The 24899-nt window shown below is 37.3% G+C and overlaps 1 protein-coding gene across 4 annotated transcripts in view; it reads left to right on the top strand.

The window, feature by feature from the left end:
• The window catches only part of TMEM108 (transmembrane protein 108), a 370555-nt gene that overhangs the window by 181436 nt on the left and 164220 nt on the right, over positions 1-24899 (top strand). For 3 of the 4 annotated variants that reach the window (XM_030816816.1, XM_030816818.1, XM_012508338.2), the window contains one exon: positions 13885-13970. In XM_030816816.1, coding sequence (XP_030672676.1) covers positions 13931-13970 — 40 coding nt within the window. In that variant the 5' untranslated portion in view covers positions 13885-13930. The remainder of the gene's footprint in view (positions 1-13884; positions 13971-24899) is intronic. The other variant, XM_030816817.1, reaches the window with a different exon arrangement.

The raw sequence follows: 24899 nt of genomic DNA, 5'->3' as shown, positions 1-24899 counted from the left end.
TAAAAGCTACATCACAACTTATTGTGCTTAGAAACACTAGACAGCACCTCAGCACTTTGCTTGCAAGCCATAACACAAAAGCATAAAAATGTAAAAAGAAATAATAATAAAGGCACGAAATAGTCCATGGAGAGGACATTTGTTTCCAGTAAAGAGCTGAAACAAGAAAGACGGAGCATCACCTTGTTCATCTTAAGCTGGGAATGTATGCGTTGATTGAAATTTTTTGCCACTCTATGCGTGTCCACTAATGACCATGTATTTATTTTGGGATTACAAAGAAATTTTAGGGATATTAACCCCTTGCCTAAGTTGGAGAGTTTTTGTTTTTTTCATTTTTACTTTTACTTTGTATTTTTACTGAATTTATATGTATAATAAAGTTTATCATAGTCTTTTTCCTTATTGCTTTAGATTTTGAGTCAGAATTAGCAAAGCTTCTGTACTCACAAGTGATAGTAGAATATACCTGTATTTTTTTTCCTAGTACTTTTATGCTTTTTTACATTTAAATATCTGATCGATTTGGAATTTAAGTTGCGGTATGGTGTTAGGAATGAGTATAGTTTTACTGTTTTCCATATTGCTCAACCAGTATCTCAACATTTGTTAAATGCTTATATTTTCCCCAACTGATTTGATGTGCTGCCTTTATAAGTCCTAAATTTTCATATATCATTGGGCCTACTCATGTACCAATATCAAATGCTTTTAATTATAGAGGCTTTAGAGTATGTTTTAGTGTCTGATAAGGCCAGCAGTTGCCCCCACACCACCTTGTTTTTTTTCCCCCAGAGATTTCCTGGCTGTTCTTCCTTACTTGCTCTTCATGTACTTGTCATTTCAAGTCAATTTGCATATCAAGTATCAGAGCTTTTCATTTGGCTCTTTATGGCCATTTTCTGACACCATAGACATTTTTAATTAGAACATTTTTAGTGTTCTATGAAATTGAGAAGTATTCCTCCTGACTCAAGTGCAAGTGATATATGACTGTCCCACTTAAGCTTGAGAAGCAGGGTTCTATTAGGTTCAGTCTCCTTAAGTAAGGTATGGTCCAGGTTACTCACATCCCCGTGTTTCTCTTGTGCTAATAATCAATGAAGTCCCCACCTGTGCCACTATGTCATATGTGTGGTCAAATACTTTCCCTTGCATATTTTTGATGGTGAGAACACTTAAAATCTACTCTTAGTGATTTCCAAGAATACAGTATGTTATTATTAACTATTGTCACCATGTTGTACAATAAATCTTTTGAATTTATTTCTCCTAACTGAAACTTTGTATCCTTCAAATAACGTCTCCCCAACTCCCTCTCCCCAAGCCCTTGGTAACCACCGTTCTACTCTGCTTCTATTAGTTCAACTTTTTTAGATTAAACATTTAAGTGAGATCGTATGGTAGTTGTTTTTCTGTGCTGGGCTTATTTCACTTACTGTCTTCAAGTTTATCCACGTTACAAATGACAGGAATTGCTTCTTTTTAAATGCTGAATGGTATTCCATTGTGTGTATATATATACCACAATTTCTTTAACCATTCATCTATTGACAGATACTTAGGTTGATTACATATCTTGACTGTTGTGAATATTGCTACAATGAATATGGACATGCATATCTCTACATACTGATTTCATTTTCCTTGAATATATAGCCAGTAGTGGGATCGATGGATTATGTGGTAGTTTTAGTTTTTATTGTTTCAGGAACCTCCCTACTCTATTCTATAATAGTTGTACTAATTTACCTTCCAATCAACAGTGTGCAAGAGTTCCCTTTTCTTCAGATCTTTGCCAAAATTTATGTTGCATCTTTTTGATAATAGTCATTCTAACAGATGTGAGTTGATATCTCATTGTGGTTTTGATTTGTATCTCTCTGTTGTTAGTGTACAGTGATGTTGAGCATTTTTTCATGAACCTCTGGACCATGGGTATGTCCTCTTTTGAGAAATGTCTATTCAGTTTTTTGGCTCATTTTTAAATCTGGTTGTTTTCTTACTATTGAGTTGAGTTCTTTATATATTTTGTATATTAATCCTTTATCATATGCCCAGTTTTCAAATACATTTTCCCATTCCAGAGATTGTCTCATAACTCTGTTGATTGTTTCTTTTGCTGTGTAAAAGCTTGTTCGTTTGATGTAATCTGATTTATTTTTGCTTTTGTTGCTTGTGCTTTGGGGTCATATCCAAAAAATCATTGACTAAACCAATGTCATGGAGATTTTCCCATATGTCTTCTTCTAGTAGTAGATTTACAGTTTCAGTCTTATATTTATGTCTTTAATCTATTTGGAATTGAGTTTTATATATTGGGTGACATCGGAGTCTAATTTCATTATTTCTGCATGTTAATATTCAATTTTCCCAATGCCATTTATTGAAGAGATTGTCCTTTCCCTATTATGTGTTTTTGGCATCTTTGTCAAAAATCAATTGGCCATAAATGCACGGATTTATTTCTGGGCTCTCTGTTCTGTTTCATAGGTCTGTTTTTATGTCAATACCAAACAGTTTTGATTACTATAGTTTTGTGGTGTATTTTGAAGTCAGGTAGTGTGATGCCTCCATATTTGTTCTTTTTGCTCAAGATTACTTTGGCTATTTGGAGTCTTTGTGGTTCATTACCAATTTCAAGATTGTTTTCTCTCTTTCTGTAAAAAATGTCTGGAATTTTGATAGGAATTGCATTGAATCTGTATATTTCTTTAGTTAGTATGGACATTTTAACATTAATTTTTTCAATCCATGAACATAGGATGTCTTTCCATTTATTTATGTCTTCAATTTCTTTCATTAATAGTTTGTAGTTTTCAGTGTACAGGTCGTCCATCTTCTTGGTTAAATTTATTTCTAAGTATTTTTTTGTAACTATTGCAAATGGGATTGTTTTATTGCTCTCTTTGGATAGTTTGTTGTTAGTGTATAGACATGCAACTAATTATGTGTATTTGTTTCTTGTATTCTGCAACTTTACTGGATTTGTCAGTTTTAACAGTGTTTTGGTGAATTCTTTAAGGTTTTCTATATATAATATTATGTCATCAGCAGACAGAGACATTTAATTTTTTTCTTTCCAGTTTGGATGCCTTTTATTTCTTTCTCTTGCCTAACTGCTCTGGCTAGGACTCTAGTACTATTTTGAATAGAAGTGACAGTAATGGCTTCTTTGTCTTGTTCCTGATCTTAAAGGAAAAGCTTTCAAGTTTACATTGTTGCATATGTTAGCTGTGGGTTTGTCATATATGGTCTTTGTTGCATTGAGTTACTTTTATTGTATACTTAATTTATTGAGAGTTTTTATTATCATATTAGGATGTTGAATTTTTTCAAACGCTTTGACTTTTGAAATGATAATATGATTTTTGTTCTTCATTCTTTAATTAGTAGACTTGTGTATGTTGAAGCATCCTTGCATCTCTGGGATAAATTTCACTTAATCTTGGTGAATAATCCTTTTGATGTGCTGTTGAACTTTGTTTGCAAGCATTTTGTTGAGGATTTTTGTGTCCTATATTCATCAGGGATGCTGACCTATAATTTTCTTTTCCTGTAGTATCCCTGTCTGGCTTGGGTATCAGGGTAAGGCTAGCCTTCTAAACATGAGTTATAATTATTCCCTCTTCTTCAGTTTTTTTTGGAAGAGTTTGAGAAGGATTGGTATTAGTTCTTCTTTAAATGTTTGGTAGAGTTCAGTAGTTAAGTCATCAGGCCCTGGGCTTTTCTCTAATGGGAGACTTTTAATTACTGATTCAATTTCCTTTCTTGTTACTGGTCTGTTCAGAATTTCTGTTTCTTCATGATTCGCTCTTAGTAGGTTGTATGTCTCTAGAAGTTTATCCATTTCTTCTAGATTATTCAATTTGTTGGCATATAATTGTCCATAGTAGTCTGTCATGATCCTTTGTATTTCTGTAGTATTCATTGTAATGTCTTTTCTTTCATTTCAAACTTTGGGTATTCTCTTTTTTTCTTAGTCTAGCTAAAAGTTTATTGATTACCACCTCTCAGTTTCATTGATCTTTTCTGTTGTTTATATGGTCTCTCTGTCATTTATTTATGATTTGGCCTTTGTTATTTCCTTCCTTCTAACTTTGGGCTTAGTTTGTTCTTTTGTTTCTATTTTGTTGATGTATGATGTTAGTTTATTTATTTGAAATCTTCTTTTTTGATGTAGGCTTTTATTGCTGTAAATTTTCCTCTTAGAACCGCTTTTGTTTCATATCCTTCAAGCTTCGGTGTATTATATGCTCATTTTCATTTGTCTCAAGATAATTTTTATTCTTCCATTTAATTTATTCTTTGGTTGCTCAGGGGCCTGTTGTTTAATTTCTAAGTGTGAATTTTCTGAATTCACCTGTTGTTGACTTTTAGTATTATACTATTGTGGTTGGAAAATATATTTCATATGATTTAGATCTTCTTAAACTTAAGACTTGTGTTATATATAGTCTATCCTGGAAAATGTTTTATGTGTGCTTGAGAAGAATGTGTATTCTGCTGCTCTTAGGTGGAATGTTCTATATATGTCTGTACCATTTGCTCTAAAATGTAGTTTAAGTCCATGTTTCTTTCTTAATCTTCTGTCTGGATATCTGTCCATTGTTGAAAGTGGAGCCTTGAAGTCCCCTGCTGTTATTAAGAGTTTATCCTTTCAGATCTATTATTTTTTATGTATGTAGGTGCTCCAATGTTGGATGCATATGTGTTTATAATTGTTATAGCCTCCTGATGAATTGAACCTCTCATCCTTATATAATGATGTTTTTTGTTTCTTCATTTTTTTTTTGTGGTTTTTGACTAAAAGTCTTTTTTATCCAATAAAAGTATAGTTACCCTGCTCTCTTTTTATTTCTGTTTGCATAGATAATTTTTCCTTCCCTTCACTTTCGTTTTGTATGTGTCTTTAAAGGTGAAATGAGTCTCTTGTAGGCAGTATATAGTTGAGTCCTTTTTTTTTAATTATTCATCCAGTCATTTTTTTTAAGAGATGAAGTCTCACTGCATTGACCAGGCTGGAGTACAGCAGCATGATCATAGCTCATTGTAGTCTCAAACTCCTGGGCTCAAGTGATCCTCCTGCCTCAGCCTCCTGACTAGCTAGGACTACAGGTGTGCACCACCATGCCCAGCTTATGTTTCTTGATTTGATAATGTAATCCATTTATAATCAAGGTAATTATTGATAAGGACTTTTTAGAAGGAAAGAAGTTTATTCATTTATTCTATGTTATTCCACTTCTGAATAAAAAATATTCAAATAAATACATTCGAATAAATTTATGTATTTATTTCCCTTTACTCTCACACTACTCAACACTTCTGACACCAAATGCATGAGGGTATTTCCTTACACGTGAAGCAATTCTCCCATGGACACCAGCCGAGTATCCTATAATTCAATTCAGTTCTGACAGAAGCTACCTGGAGGTAGGATCAGATCCTACAGGTTAAGGGCTCAGTCCCACAAGACTGCTCCCCACTTTAGATGTCAATCAGAAGTAGTAGGTTGTCACCTATAATTCTGACCAACTGGCTGTAAATCGGGACCCCCACTACCCCCTCCTTGGGTTTGATTAACTTGCTAGAGTGGCTCATAGAGCTCAGGAAGCACTTTACTTACATGTGCCAGTTTATTAATAAATGAAATAATAAAGGATACAGACGAACAGCCAGATAAAGACATAAATAGTGTAAAGTCTAGAAGAGTCCCAAGCATAAGAGCTTTCGTCCCTATGGAGTTGGGGTATACCACCCTCTCAGCATATGGAAGTGTTTACCAACCAGTAAGCTCTCTAAACCCTGTAGTTCTTGAAGTTTTATGAAGGCTTCATCACATAGGCATGATTGATTAATTAACTCAATTTGTAGCTCCTCTCTTCTCTCTGGAGAATGTAGGATGAGGCTGAAAGCTACAAGCTATATTCATGGCTTGATTTTTCTGGTGACCAGCCCCCACCCAGGAGCCCACCAAGAATTGCCTCATTAGAAAAAAAGATGCTCCTATCACCGAGGAATTCCAAGGGATTTAGGAGCCCTGTGTCGAATGCTCCTATCACTCAGGAAATAACAAAGGTCATAGGGGCTTTGTGTCAGGAACTGGTGCCAAGACCAAATATTAGAACAAAAGATTCTCCTGGCACTCCTATCACTCAGAAAATTATAAGGAGTTTTGTGCAAAGACTAGGAGAAGGGTCTAATACATATTTCTTATTATTTTACAGACTTACTACTGTCACTTTGTTAATTGTTTCATGGTTGTTTTGTAGATCCTTTGTTTCTTTCTTCCTCTCTTGCTGCCTTCCTTTGTGATCAGGTGACTTCCTCTAGTGACATACATTGATTCCTTTTTTTTTTTTTTACTTTTGTGGATCTACTATAGTGTTTTGCTTTGTGTTTACTGTGAGGCTTACATAAAGCAACTTATAAAAGCCTTTTTTCAAGCTGATAACAACTTAACTTTGATTACAAAACAAACCTTTACAATTTTACTCCCCTTCTCTATATTTTAAATTTTTGATGTTACAGTTTACATCTTTTATATTGTGTATCCTTTAACAAATTACCATAGCTCTTATTATTTTAACAGTTTTATATTTTAACCTCCATACTAAAGATAAAGGTGATTTACATACCACCATTATAGTGTTAGAGTATTCTGAATTTGACTATGCACTTATTTTTACCAGTAAGTTTTATGCTTTCATGTGTTTTCTTGTATTAATTAGTGTTCTTTTAGCTCAGAGAACTCCCTTTAGCACTTCTTGTAAGACACACCTGGTGGTGATGAACTCCTTCAGCTTTTGTTTGCCTGGAAAAGTCTTTATCTCTTCTTTATTTCAGAAGGACAGCTTTGCTGGTTTCAGGGGTTTTTTTGGCAATTTTTTTTCCTTCAGTACTTTGAATATATCATCCCATTCTCTCTTCACCTAGAAGGTTTCTGCTGAGAAACTGCAGCCTTATTGGAACTCCATTTTATGTTATTTGCTTCTTTTCTCTTGCTGCTTTCAGGACCCTCTCTGTCTTTCATTTTTAACAGTTCAATTATAATATATCATCTGTCTTGTTTCAATAGAATTTTATTGGAGGCCTTTGACCTTCCTGTACCTGGATATTTATATCTTTTCCCAGATTTGAAAACTTTTCTATTATTTATTTTTAAACTTTCTGTTCCTTTGTCTTTTTCTTAAACCCCCTATAATTCAAATATTTGCTCTTTTGTTGTTGCCCCACTAATCCCATAAGCTCTCTTCCTTCCTTTTTATTATTTTTTCTCCTCTGACTATATATTTTCAAATAACTTGTCTTCAAATTCACAAATTTTTCTTCTGCTTGACCATTTCTGTTGTTGATGCCTTCTATTGCATTTTTCATTTCTTTTATTGTATTATACTTTTCAGCTCCAGAATTGTCTACTTTGTTTTCTTGTTTTTAAATAATTTCAATTTCTATTAAATTTCTCATTTTGGTCATTTATTATTCTCCTGATTTTGTTGAATTGTTTCTCTGCAGTTAGCTTCCTTCATACAATTATTTGTACTTTTTTTTTTCTCACTCTGTCACCCAGGCTGGAGCATGATTATGGGTCACTACAACTTCAACTTCCCAGACTCAAGCAATCCTTCTACCACAGCCTCTCAAGTAGCTGGGACCATAGGCACACATCACCATGCCCAGCTAATTTTTAAATTTTTTTGTAGAAATGGGGTCTTGCCTTGTTGCCCAGGCTGGTTATACAATTGTTTGAATTCTTTGTTAGGCAGTGTATAAGTCTCTATTTCTTTAGGGTTGATCACTGGTGCATAATTTTGTTCTTTGGTGGTGTCATGTTTCTTTGATTGTTCTTCATCCTTGTTGCCATGTGTTGGTGTCTGTGAGTTTGAAGAAATAGGGACTTACTCCAATATTTGCAGACTTGCTTTGTTTGGGAAAGCCCTTTATCAGTCAACCTGTCCAGAGATTCTGAGTAGGTCATCTGATGTGGTCCATGAGCAGGCATGCTGTTGGAGTCTTCAGGCAGCCTGGCTTCATATCTGGGTCAGCAGGTGGTCAGCCTGGTAGCCGAGTGTACGGAATTGAACCTGGAGCTTAAAACTACTGTAGTAGACCTGTTATTGGGTCTGTAGGCATGGGCCTGGAGCATGGGTTGCAAGGGTGGGTTGTTTTTCCTTTATGCAATCCTTTTGGATGTAACTCTGTACTTTCTTAGGATTTCATCCCCCAAATTGTTATCATCCTCCTGAATTATTCTCTGAGGGACCAGACTGATGTGATTAATAGTTTCTATTATATGGTTAAAAGAGGCTTTTGATGGAATCTAATTGTGGCTTGCCATCTATCCAAAGCAGCACAATTGACCCAAGAGACTCAGCTGAGAAACCATCATTAGAATAGTAAGTTAGTTCAGTTAGGTCACAAAATGAATGTCAGTCATTTTTATATAGAGGCAATTAGGAAATATAATGGAAACAGAAATTCTGTCACTGTGAAAAAATAAATATAAAATGTCTAAAAGCTATAAAACTTGACAGGACTGTAGAACTTAAAGAAAAACACTGAAACTCTACAAGAAGACCTAATTAAGATTAATTTTTAATAAATAGCCAAATGGTGCTTCTATTTGGGATAGCCCTGTGTAACCCAGTTGATCCCAAATCTCCTAGATTTATAGGCTCAGTTGTTTCTGATAACTGAATAAGGTGAACCTGTTCCATGTATTATGGGAAGTCTGTCACTTTTTCAAAAATCTTTAAGAATTTCCAGAGACTATTGAAGGGCTTATGATCAATATATTAAACCACAACTGTTTCTCTGTTCTCTTTTTATTGATCATTTATTTATTCATTCATTCATTATTTATTTACTAAGCATTTATTGAATGCCTACCACATTTAAACGCTCCATAGATACCCACTAACCATTGCTGTAGCTCCTAAGGCTGCTGCCTCTGACTGCTCCTGGGTCGCCCTTGACTTGAGACATGGTCTCTTCTCTTTCATTGCCCCTGTCAAGCATCACTAATACAAGGCTGTTTTGTGTCAGACTTTTACTGAGGTTTTGACAATACTAGTGGTGGATGAGCATTGTGGAAAAGGAATACAGATGTAGCATATTGATGTGGTTTGGCTGTGTTCCCACCCAAATCTCATCTTAAATTGTAGCTCCCATAATTCCCACATGTTGTGGGAAGGGGGACTCAGTGGAAGACAATTGAATCATGGGGATGGTTTTCCCTATACTGTTCTCATGGTAGTGGATGGTTTTATAAGGGAAAATCCCTTTTGCTTGGCTCTTTTCTCTCTTGCCTGCTACCATGTAAGATGTGCTTTTTGCCTTCCACCATGATTGTGAGTCCTCCCCAGCTGTGTGGAATGGTCCTACAAAGCTATCTCTGGTATACCCCAGTCTTGGGTATGTCTTTATCAGCAGCATGAAAACAGACTAATACATATATAGTGTATATGTGCATAAAACAAGAAGCAATGAAACATTAAATATTAGACATCTTAACATTCATGGGGCATCTCCTGTGGGGAATTTCTCACTTTATCCTTCATCCTTAGGTCCCACCTGCTACTATTTTTTGGAGTTGCCTCTCCTGTCTCAGTACTTCTTGTGTATCATCTCCTCAGCCTCTCTAATTTCTAGACCCTTTAACTCCTTTTTCCTAGCCATAGCCTCTGGAAACTCAAACCTCCTAATTTTTTTTTTTTTTTTTTTTTGAGACAGAGTACTGCTCTGCCGCCTAGGCTGGAGTGCCATGGCGCGATCTTGGCTCACTGCAATCTCCACTTCCTGGGTTCAAGCAATTCTCCTGCCTCAGCCTCCTGAGTAGCTGGGACTACAGGTGCGTGCCACCATGCCTGGCTAATTTTTTGTATTTTTAGTAGAGATGGGGTTTCATCATGTTAGCCAGGATGGTCTCGATCTCCTGACCTCGTGATCCACCCACCTTGGTCTCCCAAAGTGCTGGGATTACAGGCATGAGCCACCGTGCCCAGCCCCTAATTAATTTTTGTGTAATGTAGAGCACTTTATCTCCTTCTTTTTCTTCCTCATACAAATCACACTGGTGGTGGGGGACGAATTTGCCTAACCAAAAAAGTCATTGAGCTGTTGTACCCCCCTCCCCCAAAAAAGAGCACTTCCCAGCCCCTGAAAGGAATTCTTCTGATTTCCAGAGCAATAAGTTTTGGAATACTTATGTTCTTCCTCACTCCAGCTGGATTTTGATGAGATCAAGTTAGTCTCTCCCAAATTAATAAAGCAAATAGAAGGCAATTCTGACTATAATCCCAATGTACCTTTTCTGGATTTTAATATAGTGATCTTAAAGTCAATTTTGGAGGGGGGTGAAAAAACAATCTCAAGTAATAAATCTTTTTAAAAAGAGTAATAATAGAGAACTCACTGTACCAGTGGTTTAATTTAAACACTTATTGTTCTAGTTGAAGAATGAGCAAACAGAAAAATATAAAACTTAATACAAAGTCCAGAAACAGATTGTTGATGAAAAAACCAAACTCCATAAAATATTTGAAGAGATTTCTTCCATGACCTGTGACACAGTCTTAGGAGGTCCTGAGAACATGTGTCCAAGGTGGTTGGGTTACAACCTGGTTTTATAAGTTTTATAAGACATCAATAAATACATGTGAGGTATACATTGTTTCAGTCTAGAAAGGTGAGACAACTCAAAGCAAGGGCTTACAGGTCATAGGTGTATTCAAAGATTTTCTGGTTGGCAGTTTGTTGAAGGAGTTATTAATATTATTTGAAGACCTGGAATCAGTAGAAAGGAGTGTCTGGGTTAAGATAATGGGTGGTGGAAACCAAGATTCTCATTATGCACATAAAATGGCTGCCCTTAGAGGTAATAGATGGCAAATGTTTCCTATTCAGACATTTAAAAGGTGCTAGACTCTCAGCTAATCTTTCCAGGATCAGAAAAAGACCTGGAAAGGCAAGGGGATTCTCTACAATATGTAAATTTCCTCTACAAGAGATAGCTTTGTAGGACCATTTAAAATATGTCAAAGAAATATATTTTTGGGTAAAATACTTTGATATTTTTCAGGGCCTGCTATCTGTCATGTGATGCTAAACTAGAGTCAGGTTGGAATTTGGTATCTTGTTACTACAAACAATCTGTTCTGTGAGTTCTAAGATCACTTTTTTAATGTTAATGCTGGTCCGTTTTGCCTCAAATCCAAAGGGAAGAAAGTATAATGAGGCATGTCTGGCCCCCAACTTCCCATCATGGCCTGAGCTAGTTTTTCAGGTTTCTCTGGAATTCCCTTGGCTGAGAGGAGGGAGCCATTCAGTCAGTTGGGGTGCTTAGAATTTTATTTTTGGTTTATAATATCTAAGAATAGGAAAGTATTTATAATATAATAAATGAAATAAAAAATACTGGAAGTGTAGGCCGGGTGCGGTGGCTCACGCTTGTAATCCCAGCACTTTGGGAGGCCGAGGCGGGTGGATCACGAGGTCAGGAGATCGAGACCACGGTGAAACCCCGTCTCTACTAAAAATACAAAAAAATTAGCCGGGCTTGGTGGCGGGCGCCTGTAGTCCCAGCCACTCAGAGAGGCTGAGGCAGGAGAATGGCATGAACCCAGGAGGCAGAGCTTGCAGCGAGCCGAGATCGCGCCACTGCACTCCAGCCTGGGTGACAGAGCAAGACTCCATCTCAAAAAAAAAAAAAAAAAAAAAAATACTGGAAGTGTATTAGTTTGTTTTCATGCTACTAATAAAGACATACCCAAGACTGGGCTATTTACAAAAGAAAGAGGTTTAATGGACTTACAGTTCCACATGGCTGGGGAGGCCTCACAATCATGGTGGGAGGCAAGGGAGGAGCAAGTCACATCTTATGTGGTTGGTGGCAGGCAAAGAGAGAGAGCTTGTGCAGGGAAACTCCCGTTTTTAAAACCATCAGATCTTGTGAGATTTATTCACTATCATGAGAACAGCACGGGAAAGACCTACCCCCATGATTCAATTACCTGCCACCAGGTCCTTCCCACAACATGTGGGAATTCTAGATGAGATTTGGGTGGGGACATGGCCAAACGATATCAGGAAGAACATATGGGCAAGTATTTATATAATCTTGGACTAAGGAAGGCCTTTCTAACCATGGTAGAGTGTCTGTGAGGTAGGTAGAATTCTTATTAAAAAAACACTTGAAAACCTAGAATGTTATATAACATTGATGAGCCTTAAAAACATTATGCTGAGGCCAGGCATGATGGCTCACACCTGTAATCCCAGCACTTTGGGAGGCTGAGATGGGCAGATCATGAGGTCAGGAGATCAAGACCATCCTGGCCAACATGGTGAAACCCTGTCTCTACTAAGAATAGAAAAATTAGCTGGATGTGGTGGTGCATGCCTATAATCCCAGCTTCTCAGGAGGCTGAGGCACGAGAATTGCTTGAACCCAAGAGGTGGGGGTTGCAGTGAGCTGAGATCGCGCCACTGCACTCCAGCCTGGTGACAGAGTGAGACTCCATCTCAAAAAATAAAATAAAATAAAAACATTATGCTGAGTGGAAGAGCCAGACACATATGATTCTGTTTATATAAAATGTCCAGAATAGCCAAATCCATAGAGACAATAGATTAATGGTTGCCAAAGGAGGGGAAATTGGGGAGTGACTTAGAGTAAACATGGTGATTTCATTTTTGAGTGATGAAAACATTCTGGAATTAGGTAGTGGTGATGGTTGGACAACTTTTGAATATATTCCCAATCACTGAATTGTATACCTTTAAAGGCTGAATTTTATATATGAGTTATATCTCAGTAAAAAATAAGTAAAGATAGTTCCACTTGGGATGTCATGAGAAAACAAAAAACCTGGCATGCTAGTAGAGAATTGTTAAAGAATGTAAATTTTAAAAATTTTATATACAAATGACCAATAAACATAAAATGCAAATTAAAACATTGAGACCAAATATTTGCCTCTCGGCAGAGATGAAATTGTTAATTTCTTCCTTGGGTAGAGTGTAGTCTAATGGTTATTCTAATATACTAGTATTGGTGAGGAGCAATTTGGTGATATATTTATTTCAAAAAGCCTTAATTTATGTCCTTCCATAATGTGTTTGCATTTCTAGGAATTTATCTTAAAGAAACACAATTTGCCATGTAAAATAAAATTGTAAAGTATTAGTAATAACACAAAGCTATTTCTGCTGCTAAGGAGAAAAATTAAATTAAAAATTAAATATAAAATGAAACAGACCAATAGAAGTGCACATTCAAAAGGCTAAAAAGATACACTCTAAAATGTGAGCAGTAATCACCTCTTATTTGTGGGGTTATGGATAATATATATTTTCTTGTTTATTTTTATCTGTATTTTCTGTTTACTTTTTCTAAATAGTCCATGCCAGAAGTATCCTTGTAATCAGAAAATAATAGAAAACTTATATAAAATAATACAGTTTCAAGTGTGGCGAAGCTTTCTGGCTTGTTTTTTGTTTGTTTTCTTTGGGTGTTTGCTTGTTTTGTGAGCACCTTAGCAGAAATGCGATGAGAAAAGAAATTTTTTGTTTCTCCTATGATTACAGAGATTCATGAGAGATTCATAAAAAGTCTTCAATTCTGAACCCAGATTCTCACTAGCTACCCCTATGAGCTTCCTTCAGTGGGGTGTATAGTTTCAGGGTTTGACCAGTTGATTCGTTGGTAATTTTATAATATACATCATTGTAAATTAAACTGTGGTGTATTTATCCCGAGATTTTTTCTCTTCGAAATTGGGTAAGTTAGGCATTACAACCAAGATCCTATTGAGTGGAGTTATTTCTGATTTTTAAATTATGTTCCTCAGATGTAACAATTTTCTTCTCCCAATTTCCTAGACAGAATCATGAATAAACTGGAGGATAAGCAGGACCAGATGATACCATGAAGAGAAGTTTACAGGCCCTCTATTGCCAACTGTTAAGTAAGTTGACACTGTATTTCTTCTTCCCTAAAATATACTAATGTTATTATATGCTGGGTGCCCACAACTTACTTTTTGGATGGAGACCAGGGTTGGATCGGTGAAAGAGGACAGTAAAGTTTCACTCCGCTTCATCTAGATGAAGTGTCAAGCATTAAGTCATTCTAAGATCTCTGTTTTAATGTTAATGCTGGTCATTTTTTCCTAAATTCCAAAGGGAAGTTGTAACATCAGTTATAGTTACAACTTGGACATCAGTTATAATTTAAACTCCATTATAATAATTCCAAATTGATGTGTTAAGCATAGTTAATTTGGGAATGAGTGTCCAAAAACATTATTGCCTTTGGTTTAGTGTTCTTCCAGGATGACCTGCTGTAGATTCCTCATGAAGAGGAAATGGTAGGTTGTATTTTCTGTATTTTAACGCATAGAACCTGTTGCCATACAGCCTTTGGCTTAAAATGTTATGCATAGTTATACATGGTTCTCAAATAACAGGTGGTGAAAGTGTGACTTCTTGGTTTTGTGGTGGAATAGAGTGTTCAATTATGACTTTCTTTCTGCACATCACTGATGTGTTTTGGGTATGGTGCCACAAAGCACCAATTGCCATGTAGCAATTGTACTTTCTTTGGGATTAGAATTGCTACTGAATGAATGTAAAAACCAAAACCAATTGGTGGGTTTGATGTTCCAGTTAACCCACTTAAGACAATAGGCATTACCTGCTCCAGGTCAAACCAAAGCCAGTGAGTTGGAAAATTGTGAGTTCATTGTTTGTCTTGTTCTTGCTAAGGTAAATGAAGTACCTATCTTTCCTAGGCTGAGTGGCTCCTTGTTAACTTTTGTTGAGAGAATAAAATGAAAAGATATTGAGACGCAAATCACCAGTCAGTCAGCCCTTAGAATTTAGTAATTCAGCTTATGTTGTACCCCCGGTGCAAAGCACTTTATCTACAGACAGCACTCTGGCCGGGTGTTTTAATTGACTCATTTCTTCTGCTGAATTCTAATCCCTAAAATACATATCACGTTAGCCTGTTTCAGGCTGGTGGAAAGTCGCCAAGTGTTATAGGGACTTTCTCATGTTCCTTTTCCATGTGTTCTATGGGACTGTCAGTTTGTTGCTTTTTAAAAAATGATAAGCTTGTTTGTTAAAGAATAGGCTTTAAAGATTAAAGGAGCAATGTCATCAAGGAATGATTAACTCTGCCTTGATGGGAGAGGAGACATATGAAGGATAAATAGGATTTTACATACACACATGCACACATACCCCTCAGAGAAGGGGAGGAAGGCTTTGTAGCCAGAAAAACAGGAAATAAAGAACAACAGAGTAGATTTTGGAACAGCAAAATGTTTGTTGAGTTCACCTATGCCGATTGTATGCCCCAAAGTTTGCATAATATTTTCGGGTCATATGTTATTTGAAAGGCATCAGTAAATTATCCTGAAGTCCAGAGAGATAAGACTTATCCTATGACGAGGTCCATCCTCCTATATTGCGCAACTCTGAATGCTGAAGGGGGTTCAAACATCATCTGGCTAGCTACAGAAAACAACTGTGTTTTAACACCTTGCTGTTTGCAAAGCTTGCTGGGAAATGCAAACAGTCCAGAATATGTAGTTTCCTGCTGGTTAGGAGGTAGGTAGTGGCCCTCACTAAACCACCTTGATTACTGACATGCATATACACACAATAGCTCCTATATGTCACTGGTCAGCCTGTTATTAACTTATGTGTATGTTAATATTGTCCACAAACAAAATGTTTTTAAGACATTTAGTCTGTGTCTAAAATAGACTTGAGAACTAGCATCAACACACACAATATGTTATTTTATATAACTCATATATTTTATATAACTATGATTAAAGTATATAAAAATATATTTTTAATTTGGATAAAAAATCATGATTGAGTATTCTGGTTTTTCATTATTACATAACAAACTAGTCTAAAACCTTGTGGCTTAAAGCAATAACAGTTATTTATTTCACTCATGAATCTGTAATTTGAACAGGGCTTAGCAGAACCTACTGTCTCCACTGCAGAGTATTTGGGACCTAGGCTGGAATGACTCTAATGGCCGAGGGCTCCCTGAGGTCTTCTCACATGGAAAGTTTGGGCTCCCCCACAGCATGGTGGCTTCAGATTGGTCAGAATTCTTATATGGCAGCTACCAGTATGAGGCTTGGGCAAAGCTTAGAAGACTTATTATGCATTAATCTTGAAAGTCCCAGAATAATACTCATGCCACATTGCACTATCTGAGGAAGTAAGACCAACAGTAACTCAGGGGAAGAGGAATTAGGCTTCACTTCTCAAAGAAAAGAGGAGCAGCAGTTTATAACAGTTATCTTTAGTCTACTACAGAGAATATCTATTTGTTTAAAAAAACAAAAACAATTACTAGTGGACATTAGCCAGTTCATAAGTCATTACTAGTATAGAAGCTATACCCTCCTGAGTGCCTACTGTGTTCACAAGGATTTGCTGACAGTTTACCTAAGTCTCCTCAATTATTCCAGAGGCAAATGCTTCAAGATGAAGAAGCATTACTGATGGATAAGCAAGGACTGGCCCAGGGTGCCCAGTGAGTTCAGTTCACAGCCATGTCTCTCTGACCCCTGCATATGTGCCCTTTTCTTCATTCTGCCATGGTGCCCTACCACACACGGGAAAAATCAGCAGTGTGGTCCCTCTGCTGCCCTTATAGCTAAGATAGGGACAGTTCTAGCCCACAAGCAGTAAAGTTTGCATCTTGCGAGTGATGTTAGGTGAGTGCTGGGGTTTGGATATCTGATCCCTCCAAGTCTAATGTTGAAATTTTATCCCGTTTTGGAGGTGGGGCTAAATGAGAGGTGTTTGGGTCATGGAGGTGGATCTCTCATTAATAGATTAGTGCCCTGTCTGGAGAAGGGAAGTGAGCAAGTTCTAGCTCTTTTGTTACCTTGAGAGATGCCCCAAGAACTGGTTGTTTAAAAGAATCTGGCACCTCCCTCTACCTTGCATCCACTCCCTCACCATGTGATCTCTGCACATATTGGCTCCCCTTTACCTTCCACCACCAGTGGAAGCAGCTTGAGGCCTTTATCAGATGTAGATGCTAGTGCCGTCCTTCTTGTTTAGCCTGCAGAACTGTGAGCCAAATAAACCTCTTTTCTTTATGAATTACACAGCCTCAGGTATTTCTTTATAGCAACACTAAACAGACTAAGACAGTAAGACCAAAATAAAAAGATGTTCTTTAGATCACTGAATCATAATCAATAGTCATTGAGGCTTGTATGTGCCCAGTTGGAGCTAAGGGATGCGGTCTTCGGCAGGCAATGCTATTGAGGTTTTAATTGTTTACTTTTGTTACACCTGACTATCTCTGCCTTTGTTTTTATTTCCTGAGCTCTACTCCACAGTGTGGTACTGAGTGTTTCATCCCAGTGGCTTTAGCCCTCTCAGAAGGTTTAACATATTTTACGTGATATCTTGAAACAGCTGAAAGCTTGAGTATGAGGGTGGTGATGAGAGCCTTTATGGTTATATAAAAACCAGATACTGTCATTCAGTTTTCTTTCTGAGACCTAAATAATCAATTAGATGTTAAAGCTAGTGCTAAGAATACTTGGGTTTTTGAGACAGCAGACAGGTTCAAATTCTAGTTTTACCACTTTCTAGGTGGCTTACCTTAGGTAAGTTACTTAAGCCTCAGTGAGCCCTAGATGTAAAGTGGGATGTGATCACTCACTACCTGAGGTGGTATTGAATGAGATGACATGCCATATAGAAGTTCTACATAAATGCCAGCTTTCTTACTGGCCTTCTTGCCTGGAAAACATAAGGACAATCTAACCAGGAGCTCTGCTGTAACTAACATTTGTGTGGAACCTTCTGGTTCGCAAAGCATTTTCCCATAATTTGGTCCTCACAACAACCTTATAAGGCAAGTGGGGCATTATTATTGACCCTATTCTACAGAGAAAGGAATTGACATGATCAAGACTGCTTTTGCCAAGCCACATCACAATTTTTTGAAGAAGTTTTTAATAATGGAAGGTAAAGAGCGTCATCACAATCCCTTAAGACCAGGCCACTGCTGAGGAGGGTCTGAATCTGAGTCTTGATTTAGCAGATGTGGTGTTTACTTGGGTACTGTGTACTGGAAAATTGTTGTGCTACTTTGTTAAGAAGACTAAGGCAATTATTATTTTATGAGAATATGATGTTTTTACATAACAATATCTATTCAAATCAGAATGGTTTAAATACTTAGAATTAAGCAGTGATTATGTTTTGTAACTTCAGTGTTTGCTATACACCCAGACATTTGAATTTCTTAAATCATGCTCTGTATTGTTACTCTAGTACACCCTGCTCGCTCATTCATGCACCCTTTGCATCTACTGGTCTGTGTCAAATCACACAAAGTAATTTTTTGCTCAACTCAGAGAACTGTCTGTAGGTCCCTATCTTAGGAAAAGGAGGGGAAGAAGGAGAAAAAAGAACTACTGGTGTGGATTTGGATCCCTACCCTATAGAATTTAGAAGGAAAATACACCCCCTTTTCTGCCATCTTTACCTGGGGCATGAAGATCATGTCTCAGTCTCAGATTTGAATTATATGTGTGTATATACACACACACACACACACACACAAATCCATATTACCTGTCTGTAGATTTTTCTGGGACTAATGAGAAGCTGCTTGGGAGTTCATTTCCACTTGAAACCTATTTTCTGATGGGATGATCTGCTTTTCATGTGACCTCTGGAACTGAGTGGAATCTTTGAAAATACTTTAAAGTGAGAGAACTTTCTTTGGTGCCTTTTCAACTCTAACCATTCCTTCTTGCCTACCAGCTACCCAGTGACTATTCTTTCTTCCAGTTACTTCTTAAACTAGAAGGATCCACATAATTATATCTTCTTCAAGAGACTGACATTTCCCCTCCCTTTTTCTTCTTCCATGCTTATTTTTGCCCCATATTAGACCCAAAGCCCCAAGTATGCTACCTTCTCATCTCAGATGTCCTCCTGTGGTCTGTGATCTGAAGTTCTCATGTATTCCATAAAGATGGAAAGCAATTTGACTAAACTAAGTAATACCAAGATGTGTTTACCAGTTAAGGAGAGTTAAGGAGCTCCTCCCTCCTTAGCTGTCAGAGATATTTGCATTTTGAAGTGATTTGGTATTGTTTGAAACAGCACTGAGTACAGTAGTTTAAAGAGGTAAGCTTCCTAGGGTCTGCACATTTGTCTGTATCTCTCAGAGTCATGGGTCAGGAATCTGCATATTTCCCTTGCTGGCTCGTTTCTTCTTCCTTTTTTTTTTTTCTTTTTCTTTTTTTTCTTTTTTTTTTTGTCCAGCTAACACCAGAAATGATCTTCTTACGCTGTATCTACAACTTTGTATCATCACCATCCAACCAGATTTTGCAACTCCAAATACATGAAGCCATCCTTGACTTGCCTCCCACCCTACCCTGGATGCATTGGATACTAGCAATACTAGCTCCTGTTGAAATCAACACATGAATCCATTCATGTCTCTGCATCCCCATTGTCTCAGCTTTAGAGAACAGCTTCCTATGTTCTTTCCTGGACCATTTTAATAGTCCTCTGTTTATTGTCCTATTCTCAGCTCTTCTCCTTCTAATTCATCTTCACATTGCTGCCAAATTAGCTGCTTGTCATCTGATAATCTTTCCATGGCTTTGCATTACCAAAAGCAGCAGTTCTCATATGGTGATCCAATAATCCCTGGGGACCCCTGAGGCCTTTACAAGAAGTCTGTGAGGCACTTCTTTTTCCAACTATACATATTTATAAAGCCAGATTTTTTTCCATATACTATACTTCAACCAAAATAACATATCTCAACAGATTGAATGCAGAAGCTGATAAGAGAACCAGCTGTCTTTCATAAGCCAGACACTAAAGAGATTTACAAAAATATAAAACAATGCCATCCTTCTAATTTTTTGTGTTAGAAAATGCTTTTTCATTAAAAATGCTATTTGTTAAGAGTAATGAGTTTGTTATGAGTTAATATTTTTTGTTTTACAGCTTTAACTTTTAATATAGTAAATACCAATAGATATAACCTATATTTTGAAAAGCTCTTTGGGGAGTCCTCAATAAATTTTAAGAGTATGAAGGGGTCATGAGACCAAAATGTTTGAGAACCTCTGACCTAAAGGATAAATCCTAAATTCCTTAGGTTAGTGTTAGAGTCATTAATAGTCTGTTCTCGGACTACCTTTCCAGCCTCATCTCTTATCCCTTCTCCCTTTCATATCCCTCCTCCCTCACTCACACACATACACCACACAATTCTACCCAATAGACAACCACAGTGTGCTCCAGCCATCAAAACACATACTCTGTCCACCACAAAATATTTAGCTCTGATTATACATGTGCTTGTTTTCTTTTTGTCTAGCTTCTCAGGCATGGAAATTCTATTTCATCATCCATTCCTTTGTTTCCAGTCTAATCGGAAGCTTGATTCATAATGGGAGTCAGAAATGTTTGATTTAATTAACATATTTCATCAAATCTAAGATGCTGTTAGTTGTAAGAGCCACTGTTATTTTATGAACCACTAAAAAAGACAAAATGTTGCTTAAACAATCACACACTATCAATTACATCTTACAATGTGGAAACACATGTATAGATAAAATACAGAATTATTAAGTTGGATTGTGGCTAACTGGGAAATATATTTTCTGAGCCTCTGCCACTAAATTCTCCTTTAGTATCAGGTCTCAGCAAACCCATCTGTAGTTCTAGCTCCCACCCTAGTTGGGCCTCATGGAACAAAAGAATTTCCCTTCAGAAACTAGAGAGAGATTCAAGGAGCTGGGTCATCTCTAGCTGAAGCTGGCTCATGTATTTTGTCTTCATGGCTTGTTTCTCCTGATAAATGAGAGGAAATTTTTCCTATAGTTGAGGAAGGAAAGTTGATATGAATTATAAATGACATAGTATTTAGGTCCAAACAAATTTTGACTCCAAAAATATATGACCTTTTAGATGTTACAGGCAATCATACAGATATTGCCATTCTGTATACATAAGAGTCAGAGTCATTTCCCTAGTGGGAGGAGATGAATGGAACTTCACCATTCTTTGTGGGGTCTTCCTTTCCTCCTCCACCTTTCCCAGTGAAGTTGTCTTCCCTTGTGTTTTACCCTGCTTGGTCACAGCCTTCATGGACAGTGATTAAGATTGCTTCAGTTCAAGTCCTGGCATACCACAAATTATTTTCCAAATTATTTTCGTCCTTTTCCATCCAAAACATACCACTGCTAAATAGCTGCTGGGCTTTGTGTCCCCCACCCCTTACAAATTCATCATTCCTGAGCTGTCAAAGACTCATTGCTCTTGAGGAAATAAACAGCATTTAGTGGCATAGACCAGTTCATCAGCCTGCACTTCTCTTGTGCTACTAGCAGTGGCTGCAGTAACAGTAATGACACTTCTGGTCATCAGTTGGCCTTATGGATATTGGAGGGCATCCACTTCACGGACACTAAAATTCAGTATTTTAGACTAGATTAACTTGATTGGCTTTGATCAGTGTTTCCCAAATCTGGCTGTACACTAGAATCACCTGGGGAACTTTTTTTAATAAATCCACTTTCCCAGACCCCATCCCAGAGCAATTAAATCAGAATCTTTGGGCCTGGGGCTGGGGCATCCAGTGATTCTGATGTGCAACCAGGGCTGGGGTCACTGGCTTTGATCTCTGGTTCTTAAACTTTAGTGCACAACAGAATCACCTTAAGGGCTTATTTAAACACTGATCACTGGGCCCACCCCTAGAGTTTCTCATTTAGTAGATCTGGGGCTGGGGCAAGAATTACATGTCTAAGTCTCTAGTAATGCTGAAGCTTTGGTCCAGAGACTTTGAGAATCACTGTTGTAGACTTATGAAGGGCTATCCAAGAGCAGGAGATGCTTTAACTTCCCTACCTCACTTGGGCTACATGATGGAGAAGTGAGTTCTGGAATAAAACCAGGATCAGTTAGGAAGGAGAATGGAGAGAAGGTGTCAGAGAAGGAGCTAGCAGAATTCCTCTCAAGTGTTGTGGGGTTAGGAACTGTTAGATCTTGAAGTTTCATGTTATTCTTCAGGATGTACTGGAAGTTAGTTTTTACTCTAAGAATGAGAAGGGCACAAGGAGTGGGCTGGCTAGGGTTATAATGCAAAAGGAAAACACCTTTTGAGTAACTCTTGGTCTTGACTGTTTATTGCAGCTGTCTCATCTTAGAACTTGATTTTGTCAGACTTTTTTTTCTTATGCTGTGTAATTCTTTTGCAAATCAAAAATTAGAGGCTGTTTTTTAGGGGGCTTGATTACAAAAAGATTTGCAAAAGTTCTCTAGGCAGAATAGATCTCTTTACTTCTGAGGGATAAGTCATTCACGTAGAAAATTTGAGGAAGTGACTCTTTCCAAGGTGATATTAACCCAGGAAGTTTAGGCATACCAGGTCCTTAAAAGTGTCATGTTGATTTAATGTCTTTTATGTTTTAGGTAGTGATTTTAAATTTGCATAAGTCAACAATTCTCTTTTGCAGATAAAACAAAATTTTAATAAGACATTCTCATTGTAAACAATGCCAATGGGGACTAAGAATAAATATTTTAAAGAAATTCAATTTTATGAATTTGAGTACATTTCATTACACTGTTGGCAAAAGAATGTAGGTGAGGGAAGTAGTGCTCATACTTAGGAGAGCTGTTGACTTATGTAAATTCAAATGTTAACCCTTAATGAGTAAATCCAATTTTCTGTAGGAAAGTATTTTTGCTAAAATACATGGTGGGAGAAAGCATAGAATTTCAAGCTCTCATGTCGTCTCTTACTACTTATATGACTGCACAGAGCGCTTCAGCTCCGAGAGCTCTCTCATTGTCCTCAACTACAATGCACAGATGACCAGTATAATGTCTACGTTAGGGATCCTTGTGAGAGTTAAATGGATAGGGTATAAAAACATTTCATGTGTTGAAAATCCCTTTCAAACATGGGTTTCCTGTATTACTATCCTTATTTCTTTTTTTATTATTATACTTTAGGTTTTGGGTACATGTGCACAATGTGCAGGTTTGTTACATATGTATTCATGTGACATGTTGTTTTGCTGCACTCATTAACTCGTCATTTAGCGTTAGGTATATCTCCTAATGCTGTCCCACCCGCCTCTGCCCACCGCACAACAGTCCCCGGAGTGTGATGTTCCCCTTCTTGTGTCCATGAGTTCTCATAGTTCAATTCCCACCTATGAGTGAGAACATGTGGTGTTTGGTTTTTTGTCCTTGCGATAGTTTACTGAGAATGATGTTTTCCAGTTTCATCCATGTCCCTACAAAGGACATGAACTCATCATTTTTTATGGCTGCATAGTATTCCATGGTGTATATGTGCCACATTTTCTTAATCCAGTCTATCGTTGTTGGACATTTGGGTTGGTTCCAACTCTTTGCTATTGCGAATAGTGCCGCAACAAATATACGTGTGCATGTGTCTTTATAGCAGCATGATTTATAGTCCTTTGGGTATATACCCAGTAATGGGATGGCTGGGTCAAATGGTATTTCTAGTTCTAGATCCCTGAGGAATTGCCACACTGACTTCCACAATGGTTGAACTAGTTTACAGTCCCCCCAACAGTGTAAAAGTGTTCCTATTTCTCCACATCCTCTCCAGCACCTATTGTTTCCTGACTTTTTAATGATGGCCATTCTAACTGGTGTGAGATGGTATCTCACTGTGGTTTTGATTTGCATTTCTCTGATGGCCAGTGATGATGAGCATTTTTTCATGTGTTTTTTGGCTGCATAAATGTCTTCTTTTGAGAAGTGTCTGTTCATGTCCTTTGCCCACTTTTTGATGGGGTCGTTTGCTTTTTCTTGTAAATTTGCTTGAGTTCATTGTAGATTCTGGATATTAGCCCTTTGTCAGATGAGTAGGTTGCAAAAATTTTCTCCCATTCTGTAGGTTGCCTGTTCACTCTGATGGCAGTTTCTTTTGCTGTGCAGAAGCTCTTTTGTTTAATTAGATCCCGTTTGTCAATTTTGGCTTTTTTTGCCATTGCTTTTGGTGTTTTAGACATGAAGTCCTTGCCCACGCCTATGTCCTGAATGGTATTCCCTAGGTTTTCTTGTAGGATTTTAATGGTTTTAGGTCTAACATTTAAGTCTTTAATCCATCTTGAATTAAGTTTTGTATAAGGTGTAAGGAAGGGATCCAGTTTCAGCTTTCTACATATGGCTAGCCAGTTTTCCCAGCACCATTTATTAAATAGGGAATCCTTTCCCCATTTCTTGTTTTTGTCAGGTTTGTCAAAGATCAGATAGTTGTAGATATGCGGCATCATTTCTGAGGGCTCTGTTCTGTTCCATTGATCTATGTCTCTTGTTGTGGTACCAGTACCATGCTGTTTTGGTTACTGTAGCCTTGTAGTATAGTTTGAAGTCAGGTAGCGTGATGCCTCCAGCTTTGTTCTTTTGGCTTAGGATTGACTTGGCGATGTGGGTTCTTTTTTGGTTCCATATGAACTTTAAAGTAGCTTTTTCCAATTCTGTGAAGAAAGTCTTTGGTAGCTTGATGGGGATGGCATTGAATCTGTAAATTACCTTGGGCAGTATGGCCATTTTCACGATATTGATTCTTCCAACCCATGAGCATGGAATGTTCTTCCATTTGTTTGTATCGTCTTTTATTTCATTGAGCAGTGGCTTGTAGTTCTCCTTGAAGAGGTCCTTCACATCCCTTGTAAGTTGGATTCCTAGGTATTTTATTCTCCTTGAAGCAATTGTGAATGGGAGTTCACTCATGATTTGGCTCTCTGTTTGTCTGTGATTGGTGTACAAGAATGCTTGTGATTTTTGTACATTGATTTTGTATCCTGAGA

The sequence above is a fragment of the Nomascus leucogenys genome, chromosome 8, assembly GCF_006542625.1.
Source record: "Nomascus leucogenys isolate Asia chromosome 8, Asia_NLE_v1, whole genome shotgun sequence".
In the NCBI taxonomy this organism is placed as follows: domain Eukaryota; kingdom Metazoa; phylum Chordata; class Mammalia; order Primates; family Hylobatidae; genus Nomascus; species Nomascus leucogenys.
Note: the sequence above shows the minus strand (reverse complement) of the source record. Positions and strands in the feature narration are given on the sequence as shown.